This window comes from Electrophorus electricus, chromosome 15 (genome assembly GCF_041902795.1).
Source record: "Electrophorus electricus isolate QZ-2024a chromosome 15, ASM4190279v1, whole genome shotgun sequence".
Lineage (NCBI taxonomy): Eukaryota > Metazoa > Chordata > Actinopteri > Gymnotiformes > Gymnotidae > Electrophorus > Electrophorus electricus.
Window position 1 is genome coordinate 11,125,001 of NC_137511.1, and position 18,075 is coordinate 11,143,075.

At 43.6% G+C, this 18,075-nt stretch overlaps 1 protein-coding gene and 1 long non-coding RNA gene across 3 annotated transcripts in view; one reads left to right on the top strand and one right to left on the bottom strand.

Annotated features, from left to right (window-relative positions):
• The window catches only part of LOC113581562 (C-terminal-binding protein 2), a 74,121-nt gene that overhangs the window by 20,446 nt on the left and 35,600 nt on the right, over nt 1-18,075 (bottom strand). The window contains exon 1 of one of the 2 annotated variants that reach the window (XM_081697484.1): nt 7,997-9,800. The exons of the other annotated variant lie outside the window; for it this stretch is intronic. Coding sequence (XP_081553610.1) covers nt 7,997-9,506 — 1,510 coding nt within the window. The 5' untranslated portion in view covers nt 9,507-9,800. Of the gene's footprint in view, nt 1-7,996; nt 9,801-18,075 lie in introns of those variants that run through there. 2 annotated transcript variants of the gene reach the window in all.
• LOC145651304 (uncharacterized) lies at nt 525-18,074 on the top strand. The gene is made up of 4 exons (XR_014117172.1): nt 525-2,204; nt 7,007-7,110; nt 7,646-7,675; nt 13,872-18,074. It is a non-coding gene; the product is annotated as an uncharacterized LOC145651304 (long non-coding RNA).

Sequence of the window (18,075 nt, forward strand, 5' to 3'; positions counted from 1 at the left end):
CACACACACACACACACGTGCGTGCTCACACGCACACACACACACGTGCGTGCTCACACGCACACACACGTGCGTGCTCATACGCACACACACACAGACACACACACACACACACACAGAGCATAAGTAATGGCAGTGTGTTTTTCATCCTTATGCTACACAAAAAACAGAAATTCTGATCCTAAAGGTCATTCGTCCGCAGCACATACCAAGGTGATTGCTGTGAAAGGATGTGGATGTTGCTAAGAGACATAATGGTCCATTTGTGGTCTGAGCTATGGAAATGTACATTAATCAGTATATGGCAACAATACAGCATTACAGCTAAAAAGGTTGGGACACACAATTCACAGTAACCTGAATTATTTACCAACATTATATATATATATATATATATATATATATATATATATATATATATTTATTTATTTATTTATTTTTTTCACTACCAAATGTAATGTATGCTCTGCAAATGACAAGAAATAAGGAGATTTATAAAAAACACTGACATATAGAGGCTAAAATCAAAGGCTTGGAAATGGAAAAAAGACAACCTGTCATCCATAGAAACAATTCACAGTGTGTGTGTGTGTGTGTGTGTGTGTGTGTGTGTCTGTGTGTGTGTCTGTGTGAGAGATTGAGAGAGAGACATGAGGTCAAGCCCCTCAGTAATACCAGCCAGTTGGGTTAGTATTAGATATGTAAATTACCAGGCAAAATTCTACCAGGGTGTCTCTCAGCCACACCCTCCTATGATGCTCTGAATATTTATATGCTTCTATATAACCTTGTCACCATCCACCCATGTGCTCTTCTGGGTCCTAATACCCCAGGCATCTCAAACACGATAACCGGATAACCCGAGAATGAGAGTCCCTTCACAGCTGCAGGTGGGCGTCAGATATGCAGTCTCTTAAAGACAGATCCTTCTCTCCCTCCTTCTCTCCCTCCCTCTCTCCCTGCCTCCCTCCTGCAACAAAACCTTTCTTGGCAGAGGCTATGAGAACACAGCATTAACAGCACTATAGTGGGCCCCAGCATGCAGCGGTCCATATCGCAGAGTTACAGTGGGCCCCAGCGTGTGGTGATCCCTAAGGTGGAGCTAAAGTTGGCTCCACCATGCAGCGGTCTCACGCAGCTTCAGTGTTTCTCCTCAGTTTGGTCTCCACTGAGAAGCTGTGAGCACAGTGACCTCCAGAGCTACAATAAGCCCCAGTAGCCGCAGCTGCACAGACCCACTCCTTCTCCAGCCCTGCCTGCACCTGTGCTCCATTACAGCAAACAGGCTGGAGTGTGTGGGTCCTGTCAGCGAGGTCTCGGAGTGGAACGCAGCGTAAAGTTACAGCTCTTCCGCAAGGCTCAGTTTTCACCATCATAAATTCACACATAATCTGACAGGCAGATGTTATTACACACTCACTGACAGAGGAGAACACACTCTCTCTCTCTCTCTCTCTCTCACACACACACACACACACACACACACACAACCAGGTGGGTCATTTGATCCCGGCCATGAACACTTGATCTGCCTCCCACTGGTTCACCTGCCAACTATATTCAGGTTGCATAAGTAACTTGAACTATACATAAAAATGACAACAAAATGTATAGGGTATAATAGTAACAGTAAAGGAACAGTTCCGCTAAGAATGAGAAAATACAGCAAGCAAAAAAGGGGGCTAGAGCGTCTCTGGTAGACTTTAAAAGCTTTAAAAGCTGTACAACAGTGTCAAGATGGGGCTTGATTTTTTTCCGAAAAGAACACAGGTCACACTGTTATTACATGTTATTATGTGTTATTACAGCGAGGCTTCCCCATGAGTTCAGAGGTGTAGCACTAAATAGGCTAATAACGATAGACTCAGCCAAAAATGAATAAATAAATAAAAAGAACCACCCAGCAGGACTGACGAGACCAAGGGAGAGTGCTCACAAGCAGCAGGGAGAGCACTCGAGCAGATAGATTGCTTTTAAACGCACTAAAGCTTGGACTTCATCCAGCAAAGAGGGCCAACAATATTGCTTTTCAAAACTCGGCAGTGTCTGGATTTCAAAGGCCAGTCTATCTTTTCACGGAGGGTTTTTGAATATGAGGCGATGGCAGCGTGGAGAAATGTCTAATAACCACACAAGAGTCCAGCTCAGCTGAATCAACTGCTGCAGACGGCCAGAATGGGCTCACCAGGAGGACGATGCAACAGGTTCGTTTTCCAAAGACCCTTATACCAGCTGAACACAAAGAAACAATTCTTTCTATTAAGGAAGAAAAGAGGAAAAAATCCAGTCTCTTAGAAATTCAATCTGGCAAAGTAGTGGGCCAGTCAAAAAATGAAAAGACAGAGATCACAATAACTTCTGAGAGTAGCTGAGGGCAGGGGAACAGCACGTCTGTGAAGGTTTTCAGTCGTGCGGGCCGCTGGACTGTGTAGCAACAGCAAGTCTGGACGGAGGCAGACTAGACACATAGGAGACCAGACAATGGTTCTTGTAGGTGTGAAGTTGTGAACTCAAGAAAAAAAATAATAACAGCTAGAGAAGAAGGCTATATGGGTTACTATTCAATATCCATGAGATTTCAATACAGGATATGATGATATAATATAGGAATGATGAATTATTTACTTGCATGTATACAGTACAAGTGCACGCGTGTACACACACACACACACACACACGACAAAATAAAATAACAGTAGCTGAGCACAGTTTGTGTATTCGTCTGCCTGCTTCTCATATTTAAACACACAGCTGTGCGTTTGCTCGTCATCATGCTAATTTCTTTCATGTTTAAGTAGAAGGATCAGACTTATTCAGGCTCAGTAGTGCCTCTTAATATGCATGTGTGAACACTCCCACCTTTCTTCTGTTTCCTCTTAGCAGCTTCTAATACAGTACTGAGCATGAGCCTTACTTGCCTCTGCTCTTTAGCGGAGCGGCTGGTTTGGGTCTAGCTGACTAGTCTAAACGTAAATTAGCCTAAATGTCATGACTTTTATGTTTGCTTCTTTGAAGAGGTTCACTCTGGTGCCCCCTACCAGTAAATCATTGGTGTGTGAGTGCTTGTAAAAGCTGATATCTGTCTGTAAAGCATCCTTGAGTCTGAGAAAGGTGCCATGTAAAATATAACTAATAATAATAACAATAATAATAATAATAATATAATAATAATATAATAATAATAATAATAATTATTATTATTATATTTATAATAATAATTTATAGTGATGCTTTTTTTATTCCACGCAGTGCAGTCTGGTGAGCCTACAGGAACAGACCAGTTAACTGCAAGAACTACATTCAGAAACACAATATGAAGATGTCTGAAGCTGTTCTCAACAGATAAATTCTAAAATTCTAAAAACCAATATTAGCACATTAGCACAGGTTTCATGCCTTTTATGCAACGCTAGTAGTGTAAAGTACAGCCTAGTATCATGTGCCAAGAACCTAACAAAGAGTCTAGTATCCAACACATGCAAATCTAAGACCTAACTCGGAGCAGGTTTACACCCTGCATTAACATGGGTTTCATGTCTGGATCATATCTGAATTTACTTTGTCTGGATTCCATTTACACTTCTCACTAAAATGCGTGATTATCTTTCATAGCTAATCTAATGTGACCCCTTTACTGACCCTGATACAGTAAACTGCCTTGCAAGAACACATATTTCATGGGCCAGAATTATGTTAAACCAGCCAGTGAATTAACCTTCAGAAATACTGGCTACAGATCAGTAACAAACACTTGAGTCATACTTATGTTTAAGTGGAAAAAAAGGTCTCAGGTCAGCAGCTCAACCAACTCAGCGAATAAGCTGATTAGCTCCAACCATGGATGGGATGCTTTGGCTTCCCATCATGCACTACACACCTACAGGTGCGCATTCTCTCTCTCTTTCTCCCTCCCTCCCTCCTCTAAATCCTCTACAGGGAAAAGCCCAAGAATACACACACATTCAGATTACCCAGTACCATCTCATGTGTCATCACAAATGACACACCTAAGCTAGCCATTCATGCATGTGCACACGCATGCATGCACACACACTCTGGGTTTCATGTGATACACACCTGCAGAGCTTTCGATTCGAGGGACAGACAGTTCCATAACCGGTTTCAAAAGGTGTGTGGCCGTGTGTGCTCTTTTAAGGGCTGTGAAGTTCCTAGCCAGACCATTTAACGGTTCTGTTAATACGCTGCTTACAGATTTAGCCAACCAAGCTGATCCAGCAATTGCTGATGGGCCCTCCCACTCTCTGTTCACTCACAAGTGTGTGCACACACCAACCCACACCTCCACCCACACCCAAAGATGGTTTTATTTCCTTACTGGTTAATAAATACTGCTTTATGCAAATTGCCTTGAGTCTTACTAACAAAATGATCTGATCAGATGCACAACCAAACACCATACCACAGTTGCAGAGAGTCTCTTAGGTAGGTGTGTGTGCACATGCATGTGAGTCTGTGCATGTGTAAAAACTACCTCAAAGTGTGTACTTCTCGGTAAACCTTTTAGCATAAAGCACAACAGACTCAATCATTCTGAGGAGATGCTGTGCACATAAACACATTTTTCGCCGGCTATTTCAAGCCCGTTTCCCTACCATTTCCTGTCCTTGGGAATTGAAAATGGCCCCCCTCCCTGGCACTCATTTATTTATCTTCTAAAAACAAACGTTTTTATACACACCGTACAAATTTTCAGCAGCTTCCACAGGTCTGAACATGAGCAAAAGACTTGCCGTCTTTAAACGGACAGATTATCTCCATGTGATTACAACTAACACCCCAATACACCCCCCGCCGTTGCCTAGCAACACACAATTAAGGAGCACGCGTGGCGAGAGAGCGGCAGTCCGCCATTATCGGATGGAAATTACTGGCGCAACAAATGTCAGTTACATGCAAATGAGTTTGTTGTGCTGAAAGAATGTTTAAATTGAAGAATTGAAAAAAAGGTGGGGGGGTGACCTTGTTTGTGTGCATAGTTTAGTGTGTCTGTGTGCGTGTGTGCGAGAGAGAGAGTGTGTGTGTGTGTGTGTGTGTGTGTGTGTGTGTGTGCTCATTCAGGTGTAGCAAACAGTAAAAGCACGAGTGGGGCCAGATCAAACCTCAGGGCACATACAGTGAACACCATAAAAAAAAAAACAAGAGGAGACAGTAAATACTTAAAGAAAGTCAAAACTACATATTCAAGGGCTGCTCATATTATTGAGCAGAAACCTGCTCAAAACCCCACAGTCAGAAACTAAATCAGCTCGCCCTCCAGGAACAGACAACAGCCTTTCTGCCACGGCAATGCCACAACACACAGCACTGATCAATTATTTAAGCATTCTCTTTAACAAAGAACCCTGACCTTCGCCATGGCTACAACACTTCTCGTAATGCACACAGAAGAAACCTTTTGATGTATGTGAGTAACACAAAACACCTCTTTATAGCCTCTGCCAAGATTCTGCTAAAGGAATTTCGATTTACAAACTGTAAATCTGGTGTAACCTGCGGGAAAGGAATATCATCGCATGCTTCTGAATCAACCTTAATGCGTCATAATACACATCAGCGATAGTTTCCGGACTACAAGTAGAAATACAAGTGAAGGATTCAATTAACTGATTCAATCATTTATATTCAAACTAGTAAATGTTTCAGTGACTTGTGTCACCACTCAGGATGGCTCCAGCCCCAGGCTCAACTGCCTTCCCTACTAATGTCAGCGGAGACAGTGCAGTGGCTGAACCCTTCATGTCTTCAACACTGGGCAGGCCACGTGCCAGCCTCCAGAACGCAGCCCTTCTGCATCGTATTAGCTCTAATGGGATTTCAGGGGTTTAAGACCCTGATTATGCCAGCACAGGAGAAGAGCAGAGACAGTTCCCCACTCAACCCTGGAAATGCACAACTCAACTAGCAGATGTGCTACACACCACAAGCCACTAACGCACAAATGTTTGGTTTTCGTCCTCATGGAGTTAACTGAACAGAAAATAAATAGTAAGTTACTGAAAACAAAACACATAAGAAATCAGTTACTGATGCTGGAAAAGAGCACCCAAATAAACACAGAACAAAGCAACAAGTCCAGTCAGTTGTTTGAAGAAAAGGAATAAGCCAAAACATTTTTTGTTCTTGTGGTTCAGAAGGATTATAAAATATATAATCTTAATCATGCTTCATCATTGCTGTATCATTGATATTTATAATGTGGTTTATTATATGTGGTTTATTAACATTTTGAAATTCTGCCACCATTAACAAAACATCAAATCATCTAAGATTTAGCAGCTTGGGTTTGCCAGCTCTTTGAAGAGGAATCTTAAGATCTTGCATCAGAACAGACCAAAACTGAACTATGAACTGGATTCTTTCTGTTCTTATATTCTTATTCAAATGCAAATTAAATACAGAGCCCCCCCCCACACACACACACGTAGATGAAACCTCTCATATTCATTCAATCTTTAAAGGGGGTATGGGGAAGTAGAAAAGATGATATATTATACATTTAGTTTGTTATTTTGTATGAGATTATCCATTGTCATATTACGTAAATATCAAAGGATGTGTTATGTATTAATTTTGTAAATTACTTTAAGTGTGAAGAGCCAAATGGGCCCCAAATTAGCCAATAGCGTGGCAGGTGTTTAGGGACAGAGCAGGTAGCTGAGACATGACTCAGTTTAAGATACGCCACAGTCCATTCTGCGGAGGGTTCTCTGTATCCCTGTCATCTTGTTTTCCGGTAAAGCCACCTCAGCATGCGGTGAACTTAAATGAGGTCATACGAACAAACTGAGTGAAGCGATAATACTTTCTAATTCATGGGAAGTGTGTGTAAGCACGATATAAAAGGAGTAATAGAACATAAGTTAGCAATTAAACTAGCACGTAATAGCGAGTGACAATGCAGCCTAATGGGTAAATCATCTGAGATAAGATGCATGGTTAAACAGCCTTTTAAGCACTCTCTTCATCCCTATTGTTTTGTTTTCAGTAAATCTGCCAGAATCCTGACATACTTGTGGAACCTGACACACTCTTCAGGATTCTTCAAGTGTGATACAGGGCCTTCCAATTTTTCCCTAATATAATAGTAAGGTGAGTGTGTTCGAGCATTTCAGGAAGACAGACTGCAAAATCAGAATTCCACAAACTAATGGCACAAAATCAACACACAGGGTGTATTAATAGCCTGTTAGCCAAAGATGCTTTGCACGTCCAACATCAAATGTTTGCCATTAGCTTTTTAAAAAGTGCAAAGCACAAACATGAAAACATTTGAAAAGCTCCGCACATTTTGAAACTAAGAGAACATTTTTTTAATGTGAAAAGTGTAGGTGGGTTATCATCTGGTTTCATTTAAATCATTGACATACAGGAAAGATTTTGATGAATTCCCCATATTATTCCCATATTATGTTTGTGTTACAATGAATTCGACTAATGTCATTCGCTTTTACTTGTACCCTTTAAGTCTTTTATTTAATTATGTAGAGCTGGTAAAGGCATAATGAATGCTTTGTTCCTGGCTATACCTCTCATTCTCAAGCTTTCCCATATTATTTTTGTATTACAAAAAGAGAAAAACTGCACATTGAAACTTTGGTTCTAAAATTGACAACTGCAATTGCAGTTGCTGTTGCAGTGGAATCACAAAGCTCATGTGAGTACTTTTTTCCACATTATACTTCTCTACATCATCTCAAACTGTTTTTATTCAGTAGGCTACTTCTACGCCAGTCATTAATTCAAACAAATAACAATACTTCTAACTGAGTATGCCTTTAGGTTACTCTACCCCCCTCCAGTAGCAAAACAAGGAATAGATATACAAGAACAGACCATATGGCTGACTGCCAATCTATTCATAATACAGCTGAAGAAGCAAACACTCAAATGTTCATAAAGAGTCAAGCCAGAAGGTATAGATGGGTTAAAGATGGGTCAGATAACCAAGAAGGGATTGGAGGAGGGATGGATTTACTTGTATCTGATGAATGCATAGTGGAAAAGATCACTGGAGGTCCGGTCCGTCGCGCCATCCTGCTGTTCAGGTTAAAGGACCGAGCAGGGATGGTGGTAGACACAGGTATGGCCCCGACCTCCACAGGAACAACTCCCTTCTGTAGGAGCTGGGGGCTTTGGTGATGAGGGCTCTGTGCTGCCCCGTAGGTAGACAGGTGTGGTAGACTAGAAGCTCTCTTCATCAGCTCCATGGGCGTGTATGTGTTGGGGAAGGTCCTGGACAGCGCCCCGTAAATGCTTGGAATGGCCGTTTGCTGTTGCTGATGTTGTTGCGGAAGAGCCGACATAGCCAGACCAGTATGAGCGTTGTACACGTGTAGAGGTCGCCCCTGGGTCAAGGCTGCGTCGCATGGCCCAGGGCTAACTGGGAGCCCACTGAGAGACCGTACTCCCGGGTAGTTTGTTGTTTCCAACAGATGCTGGGAGGGGGCGCTGTTTGGTCGTCGGCCGAGAAACTCGCCCATCCTTGGAGGCAAGGCATGGAGGGCACTAGGTGGCTGTGGCATGAGGTGAGCATCCAGAGGTAATGCCTGGGGCTGTGTGTAGAGGTCAGAGCGATGGCTGAAGCTGTTGGACCGGGCACGCATGGCTGGAGCGCTGGCGGCTCCAGTCTTGCAGTTGAGCACCACCCTGGAAAGCACCCGTGCCTGGCCCAGGTTGGGTGCCACAGAGCGGATGTCGTGGTCCTCCATCATGGAAAGCATAGTGATGGAGTCAAAGCCTTGTTGCAGCAGAAGGGTTATGGTGTTCTCAGACAGGCCCTCAGAACGCAGAAATGTCAAGAAAGCCGGATCTATAGTCCTCTTTGGCTCCATGGAAACAGCCCCCGAATGGTGGTGGGTCGGGATTCCGGCTGTGAATGGCGCTGGAGTGGTGCTCACCATAGCTACACTTGCATCATAGGCAGGGTCATAGGTCAACCTCTGAGTGGGTATGGTGCTATATGCAGACATCCCTCGTGGTATACTTCCGTCCACAATAGGGTCCATCACTATGCTGGTGGCGGAGGCCTGCACGGGGTCCAGAGGTAGGCCGTTGAGGTCACTGTAAACAGAATGGGCTGCCAGAGGATTCTGATTGGCCGCGAACCTTGTCCCAGCGGGCTCGATCGCGTAACAGCAAGGAGAGGGAGCCCTGCTGCGAATACGCTGATCATCTGGGAGGGCTAACGAATCCCGATACAAAGTGCTCATCTCATGAGCCATGGGTGGGGGGGGTGGAGGGGGGGGAGGCGGAGGAATAGGTGGGGGAGGTGGAGCTGGTGCAGGAGCGGGGGCAGCTGTCCTACCTTGTGTATGATCCCAAGGAGATCTCACCCCTCCTGGGGCGAGCCCATAATGCGAAGCTGATCTGTTAAGTAGCTGTGCGCTCCCCCTATAAAAGCCGTGCAGGTCTTCCGCTGGCTGTGCAGACAAGGCCGTGTCATATGGTAAGTAATCAGGGGTACGAACAGTACCCCTCACAGTCATGGCCTCTTCAAGTTGGTGGTTGTTCGATTGTGAATTTGGTAGTAGACTTACCCTCAGGAAAAGATCATTGCAAGCTTCAGTGTCGCAGCTGTCATTGGGATTATCCAGGCAGGCGAGAGTGTCTTGTTCCTGTTGTCCAGGACTAAGAAGGAAGCAAGGTGGCAGGTTGGGATTGAACCAGAGCTCACCGTCACTCCCAAAAGAAACAGAATTCCTTCGGCTCGTAATGGTGATGGAAAGGTGTGGACAAGTAGCTCTGCAGCTCTGTCCTACCAACCCTTCAGTCTATCCTAAACTGCTCCTTCCAAGAGGAAGGCTACAACTGCACTCCACAACTTCAGGAGCAAGAAAGAAAACGTAAAAAAAAAAAAAAAAGAAAGAAAAAGAAAAAAAAGAGGGCGTGGACTAAAGAAAATAAAGAGCAATGGGTTCTGTTTCACCTCTCACGTTTCGCTTAAAAGATGCAGGTGAAGAAAAAAAACAAACAACAAAAGGCTGAAGCGTAAAGGATCGTTTCACCTGATCTGCTGGAGCATCCCCTTGGCCAGTGCTATCATGTGGCCTGTATGTTAGCAGGCAGTCCCTAAATTATTCAGCCACTGAAACATAAGCATGTAATGGGAGGGACAGCAAGATGGCACAAGAAACAAAACCCATGCATACACCTAACATACATGCACCTAAATGTAAAAACGTTCCTCTTACAAGCTTAAAAAGGATGAATGTGGTTGTTGTGTATATATTGCAAGGAAACAAACCAACAATAAAAGACAATGAAGGCAGCACTAATCCATCAGGGTTTATGCCCCCATCACAGTAATGAAGGACCAGTCAAAAGAGACCTAATTCTGCCTCTCACTCCGTGAGGCTCGCTATGCTTCCATCAAACTACTATCTACCCTATGAGGAGGCTTATAGAACTCCTGGCAAAAAATAAGTTAACCTGTGCCCCACAGAGAGATGGACAAACTGTAGATTCTCATGTGACATGAAGTCAGAGAGTAGGAGTGAAACCACAAACAGTGCAGAACATATTGGCCTGTATATGCCATATCCTGCTCATTATTTTAAATTCGCAATTCAAGACGCATTGTGAGTTAAACATCCGAGTACCTTTATTAAAAAGAAAATAATTGCCATGTTGAATGGCACATTCACTTTTTGTTTCAAGCCTAGAAAAACATGTTGCAATGTTAAAAACAAAAACATAAGTATATGTGTATAAAACCAAATGTTGTAAAAAGTATGTAAGAATTTCCAAGTGACATGGACTGCAGCAAATGCCTTACAGCTTTAAGCCTTAAAACATTACGTTAGTAATCAATCACCAGACTTGGTGAGCATGCAGACCACAAAAGTAAAAAAACAAGCAAAAACTGAAGCAGAGCAGCAGCAGGAGAGATGCCCAGAATCTGTGGATGTCTATGGAAGCCATCAGCCATGTGCTAAATGTAATCTGTAATATAATTAGGGTTTGGTAAAATCTATATATCCATATATACATACATTAAACATTCAAATGCAATTAAGAATGTTAAATTAGAATCATATTCCCATCTTTGCATCCTAATGAATCCTCTATAAATAGCAGCATAAATTATGATATAAACAATAGCAACCTTCCACTACGATGCTTCGTAAACATCAGGCATTCTCAGCTGCAAACGCTTTCAAGCATTTCTCTGTATGGAGTTTACAAAGATGATAATGGAAGAGAAAGGAAGCTTGTTCTCTTTGCTGCGTATGCTTTAAGTGATGGTTAAGCTGCATCAGTGACTAATGCAAGAGGCAACTGCACCAAGTGGGCTGAGTGGGTCTCTAAAAAGCACACCACATAAAAGACACAGCAAGCCACTACATCAACATCTGCCCTGCTCTTCACTGTGCAGTACTTGGAATTTTCTTCAACCCTCTTGCAGTGTTTCTCATCTTGGGTTCCATTAACAGATCACAGTGGTCAGTACTGGGGGGCGGGGGTGAGCCACGACACATTAAACAGTTCACATTCAGACTGGGCTGGGCTGGGCCCAGATCCCCTCTAAGCTCTAGGCATGAGTCAACAGACTTGAAAAGAACAAAACGAGCAGAAAGAGAACAAGAAGACAAACAAATTTTACACCATTTTGAAAAGACCAAATGCACGTGATGAAAAATTCCAAGGGCAAGCCTCAAAGAAATGCCGTGTTCGTTTACAGAATTCTGCAGCTTTTCTCACCAATGCGCTCGACGTTCACAGTGCTTTGTTTTGCTGCTGTCTGGCTTTTCCGCTTTTGTTGCACCACTGTGTTTGGAAGCTGTAAAATGCACCATTAATTATGGACCTGCACCTCTCAGGCATCCAGACAATAACCATTTTTAATAAGCCCTTACGGAGCGTCACTCAGACTCACACCCCACCGAAATATTAATAACATATTTCAGGTTTGTGTTTGCTAGATACACCGACACGGGAAAACAAGCTCACACACGCGGGAATGAGAGTCCTACTCTTCTGGACTGAAGCTTGCCAACCCGTGCACTCAGTTCCCCGTCAGCAGCTGCACACATGCACACACACACACACACACACACACACACACACACACACACACACGTCTCCCTTTCACCATCCGGTGCCAGCGGCCTCGCCTTAGCATTCGGTGGTGAGAGAAGCACAGCAACACTCCGAATATGTGAAATGCGGAAATAAAAAGAAGTAGGAAAAAAAAAAAAATCTAAAAGGAGCTCCGTTACATTTGGGGAGCAACCCCAGTGAAAAACCTAACTGCTGGAAGAGTGGGTGCCCACAGCCGTCCAGCATGAACTACCCTTGGACAGACTAGGCCTCACACCAAGTGGAAAACAACAGTGACAATCCTGTTGCCTAGCGATGAACTGGGCCACCTTTCCCGGGCACAGGACACTTCTGGCAGATGGAGCAGATTGGGGGGGGGGGGGGGGGGGGGTTGGCGATGGGGGCGTGGTTTAAACACACTTCAATGAACAACTGCTGGGCAATTAAACTTTCATGGGACTAGTAAATTAACTCCATGACTAGAAACCACCGTCAATTACAGTGATTGTACAGTATATTAAAAAGTTAACAAGCCTCAGGGCTTTTTTTTTTTTTTTTTTAAGGTAACAAGAATCTTGGGACAGAGAGACACATTCTCAATTCTGAGCTGGTGAGGTCCTGTATGTCTCCAAGGCTCTCTGCTGTCAACAGTGAGTCTATTTCACTTGAAGGCTAAATCTGGTAACGGTTTTAAATCACTGACACAATAAAAAATTTAAACAATAAAAATGGAACTGTGATTAAGAGCCAATTCACACTAGGGCCGCTTGGTCCGCAAGTTCTATATGTTTGGTCAAGTGTGAAAGCAGTTTTTGAGCCTGGGAATGGTAAAGTACTGATCTTAGGTCCAGAAAGCTGTGGCCTGGGGTTTGCATCTAGCGAGCTCTGGTGCGGCCATCAACAGGTGCGGAAGCTGTTTGCCCGTGGCACCATGTGTGGGGCTGCTTCGACTCATCACTTCGCTTTTCAAGTTTCGTGCATTTTCTGAATAAATAAACGCTTACTGTCCAGATTTTTTTTTAATCTATTTTTCTCAGGTATCTAAAATTTGTGCAAAGCACTGTAGAGTACGTTTCATATGAAAAAGCAATCTGTCAATATGCAGTGCAACAAAGATCTCATACGAGAACGGCTCCTTGTTTGCAGGTGCTCTTGCACGGTGAAATGCGATGCATCCCGAAAGTGCTGTTCCTCGCTGCCTGAGTGTTTGTTTCCAAGCAAAATAATAAAACGCAGCACACTGCTTCCTGTACCATTTTGCGAGCCTACATGCAGAAAAGTAAATACGGAACTGTGCGATTGATCCACGGTTCGGACAGAGTTCTTGTGTGTGATGGGAAACCAGCAATAATGAGCCTCTCCCTCAAACGAGCCTAGAAGCGGTCCTGAGTGCGGGCTCAAGTTTTCGGCTCGAGTGTGAAAACGCACTAAAATTTAGTAATCCACAAAGTGCGGTTTTTGAGTTGAAATCAATAGCTCAGAAGCTCCAAATCATATGTGCAATGAAAATGAACTTTACAACCAGCATGAGTTTTATTCTTTTTAAAAATAGTGAAAAAGATGATGAATACAGACATTGCACAACTAAAAAATAAATTTTCAAAAAGGCATTCTTCTCTGAATTCATGTGATAGGAATTTCCATCCCCAAGCGTCTGCTCAAAGTGTGACACAGTTCTGGATGAGCAGCATGAGTCTGATCTCATGGTTGGATCAGACGTGTGGAGCTCACTTAGCTGTGTGGTATTTTCTCTCCCTCTCCCTCTCACTCGCTCTCTCTCTCTCTCTCTTTCTCTCTCCTGCCGTTCCCAGGCCAGTGGTCCACACTGAACCACAGATGGGACGACAGAAGGGTGAGGCAGAGGCGGCACGATTTCTGGAGAGAGCGAGGATGAGGAGGAAGAGGATGAGACAGAGGAAGAAGAGGGGGTGGAGCTGGAAAGCAGATAGCTTCCTCTGAGAAGTGGAGGAGAGTGGCATCCACATAAGGAAAACACAACCCTCTTTTACAGGCAGCTTCCTCAGTCTTTTTCTTCTCTTTTAAATGAACTCACAACCCTGCCAAAACCACACACAACCAGCCACACACAACCCTGTCCAAACCTCAAACAACTCTGCCCACAACTACACACAACCACACACTACCATGCCCACAACCACACACAACCACACAAAACTACACCCAGGCACTTGTACTACTTTACCACTTGAAATCCAAATGATTTTCTAAGGACATTCACATAAGCTACTAACCACATAAGTTTTAATTCATGGTTCCTATACTCCTGTTCTCAGTTTAGCCTCTTAGCTATAGGTTTTTTGTCTTTAGTACATTCATACAGTTTCTATGCTAATGAGCACACAAGCAGCCAACCAGAGCTATCCGAAATGCTTGCAGCCCTTTTACAGACTTGAAACCAGTCAGACCTTGTAGTTGCAATGATAATTAACAAACAGCTGGATGGATGGATGGATGGATGGATGGATGGATGGATGGATGAAAGGCAGACAGACAGACAGACGGACTGCCCTCGAACTCCTTAATACAGTGAGGCTAGATTATGCAAAATTCATATGAGCCAGGGTAATGATTTAATCATCGCTGTCATATAGCCAAAGGGTTTCCATAGTCACAGTAAAAGAGAACGACTGAATTCCACTGATGTCTTAATTCCGACTTGGCTGCAGGATAGGGCGTGTTTCAAATAAACATCTCGAGAGAGGAAAAACCATCCTTCACATTCAGAAATCTAAAACTGAGTTGTTTAAAACACGGATGTAGGAAGCTTCGTAGAAAGATTCATTTCCCCGCACGACTGTAGTTAAAGAAACCAAGCACTCGTGTTGCATGTCATGATTTTATAAAAAACAGCTATTCCAACAGCCCAGAGTTTTGCAGAGTCTGAAGACAATACAAAATAAATTCAAAATTCAGGAGCGAGTGGGGAAAAAAAAAAGATTCCTTGCTAGAGCAAAAACATTCTTCGGCTCGAGAATTACTTGTGCAAGGAAAACTGACCTTGCACTCGACTGTTATTTCTGCTGTATATTAGGCATCTGCTCGCGCAACAGTTTATTTTTAAAATTTGTGGCCGGGGTCGAGGTAAGGCAAATGTAACCTGAGACAGGATTATTTTCTGGAAAGCTGTTTGTGTTGGGTGTCTTTCGGTTCTCACCAAAAATCTAATTCAGCCACTCAGCCTCTGTGCCACCATCAGTAGGAAAGTTAAATGTATTCATATGCATGCGCATATCTACAGTAAATATAGCAGTGCTCAGTTGATCCATTACACCATGCTCCACTGAGCCAAACAGAAAATTGGATAGGCAACATATCCTGATTTCTAACTATAACATCTTACCTATTCAATTTGTTTTTCGTTATTGACATGCATAATTTAACGTCCACGTGTAACCGAGTCATTAGCAAGGTACATTTTATACACTAAAATGTAGCCACACTGCAAATGGACATGAGTGTATCGGTACGCTTTTCGATTTAACAGCGATTGTAGTGAAAATAATTACCTGACTATTATTTCTAAACCCAACAATTGTGAAAAGTTTAAGGCGTGAGATGTCTAACAGAAAGCAGAACTGATAAGCTTGTGGCTATTTTATTCTGGACGGTGAGTAGCTTTCCTCGCGCTCATCCACACAAACACAAATGTGGGTGGGGAGCTACTTTGTTTTAAAGGGCAAAGCAGCTCAATTGTGAGAGAATGTTCTCCATCAGCCTTAATGACAAATGAATAAATAAAGCCCATTTACAAGTTTACAATGACTTTGCAGTATTGACCTTATCTGCCTTTGGTCCATATACTAACCAGAAAACTGCACGTTTATTCAAGGTCAGCTAGGAGGTGCTCTAAAGAACCACTGGTAGGATCAACCCATGGTCTCCTCTACAGCCAAATGCTTCTAAATCCTTTCAGAGCCCTGAACTCAACAGAAGTGTGAAACATCTGTAGGAGTGTGGTATCCCACACTTTGGAAAACTGGACGCAGAACCTGGCCCGACAGAACCCAGAACCTGCCAGAACCCTAAAGCTGCAACCCTAGCACTGTAAAGCTCAGCACTGAGGATAATCATAGGCACATCTGCTCCTCAGTCATTCACTGCTCCACAGCTCTGTCTCCACCATCTCTCACACTGCTTCCCCCAAACAGGCAAACACAAGGGAGCCTCACGTTTTACTTGCAAGCAACAGCTTGAACAGATGATCCCATGCAAAGCGTGCCAGAGATTCTTGGATCCAGAAAGAGGCCTGACTAGAAATAAACAGCACTGCACAAAAGCAAAGTTGCACTTCTTCACAACGACCAGGGGCAACAATTTAGCTTGGATAAAACAAAAAGGAAGTGACAAGAAATGCATGGTTACTGTCAGTGCCTCTTATCATGTGCCTGAAGTGTGCGTGTGTGTTTGTATGTGTGTGAGAGAGAGAGATACCCCAGCTTGTGATGTAGCGGATGGCTGGGGTGAAAGTGTGCCGCATGTGATGCTCACTTCACACAGAGCTCTGTGATGCTTTGACATCACTAGGGACACAGCAAACTCCCAGGCAGGGAGAGGTCAACACATTCTACACCCCCATCTATTTTGTCTGCCTCGCTATCTTACAGTCCAGTACTCCTTCATGGTCTCTCTCTGTCTCTTCCTTTCAGCCTCTACAATTCTCTCACTCACTCATACATAATGTGCAACTGGCCTACACGCTCTCTGCATCTCTTCCTAGTTCCTGTTGCTAGGTTGGATAAGCTTTACACGGCACTGGTAAAATCCCGTTCCCGTTCATCTGCAGTGCGTTGGCTTTTCTCAGCCGCCGCACTAAGGGACCGAACCTGAACTTTTTCTGCACTTACTGAAAAATGCTGAGCATGGCCCACCTCAGACAGCAGCGCACGGGTGGAGGTGTGCACCGGCCCAGGCGGAGGGGCAGACAGCAGGGTGTTCTCCTTTTACTGTCATGCCTCCACACTGCACATGTAGAAAGGGTTCCTCCATTTCTTACAAGTCTGCCTCCTTTTATAATCTGAGGCAGCAGTCTTCCTCAGTGCACACAACTGGCCCTGGGATGTTGCTCTCTCCATGTTAGTACACAGAAGAGTTTCAGTCAGAGAGACCAGAGGTCAAAAATAGCCTTTTCATTTAAACTAATCAATTTACAATTAAAAATATAAACCTTGAACTCAAAAGATACAACATGCAAACTGGACAGAAACACACGTTTAGATAAACACACCAACATGTATGTGTGTGAGTATGCTTTGGTTATACAGATGGGGTGGGGGGTGTTATTTAGCTTTTTATTTTGGAAAAACATGTCCCCTTGACAGTAGAAAATTTTCTGATAATTACTATAGCCTGTTGCAAAAGCATAACAATACAATTAAGAAATAAAAATATATAAGTTGGGCTTGGGAGTAAGTGAAATTGTGTAAACAATGGTGAAATCATATGATTACATTTGGCTGCCTCATAATCTTTTAATACAACCTGGAAGACTATAAGAACCAAGGATTCCTTTTAGCGGCCAAACGTAAGGTCAGGGCCGGAATGGGTGTAAGCATTATTTGTCTATAGCAGGTAAATAAGTCACAAGTCACTGAAAGCACTCTGGCAAAGATACAATACGAGACTTGTGTGTGTGCACATGCAACCCAATGAACCACCCTCCGTTGAGGACATGCTCTCTATTCAGAACCGACACACACACAGAGGCAAAAGTGGGCCAGCTGGACCATTTTACAGTCTCAAACGATCAGGGGTCATGATCGGGGCACTGGGGTTTACAATGATAGGAATTTGGGGTCAATTATACTGCACAAAAGGTTCAATGTAGGTTACTGAGGACGAGGGTCAAAGTAAGCTTATATTTTGTCTGCTAAAATTGCATGAAGGGCTTTAGGACCAAGTAGATCGTCAGGACCAGGCCTGAAGCAGTGTGGTGGGGAGGGGAGCAGTGCAAAGATGGGACAGAGGCAAGAAACAGATGAGATGAGGAAATCTGGT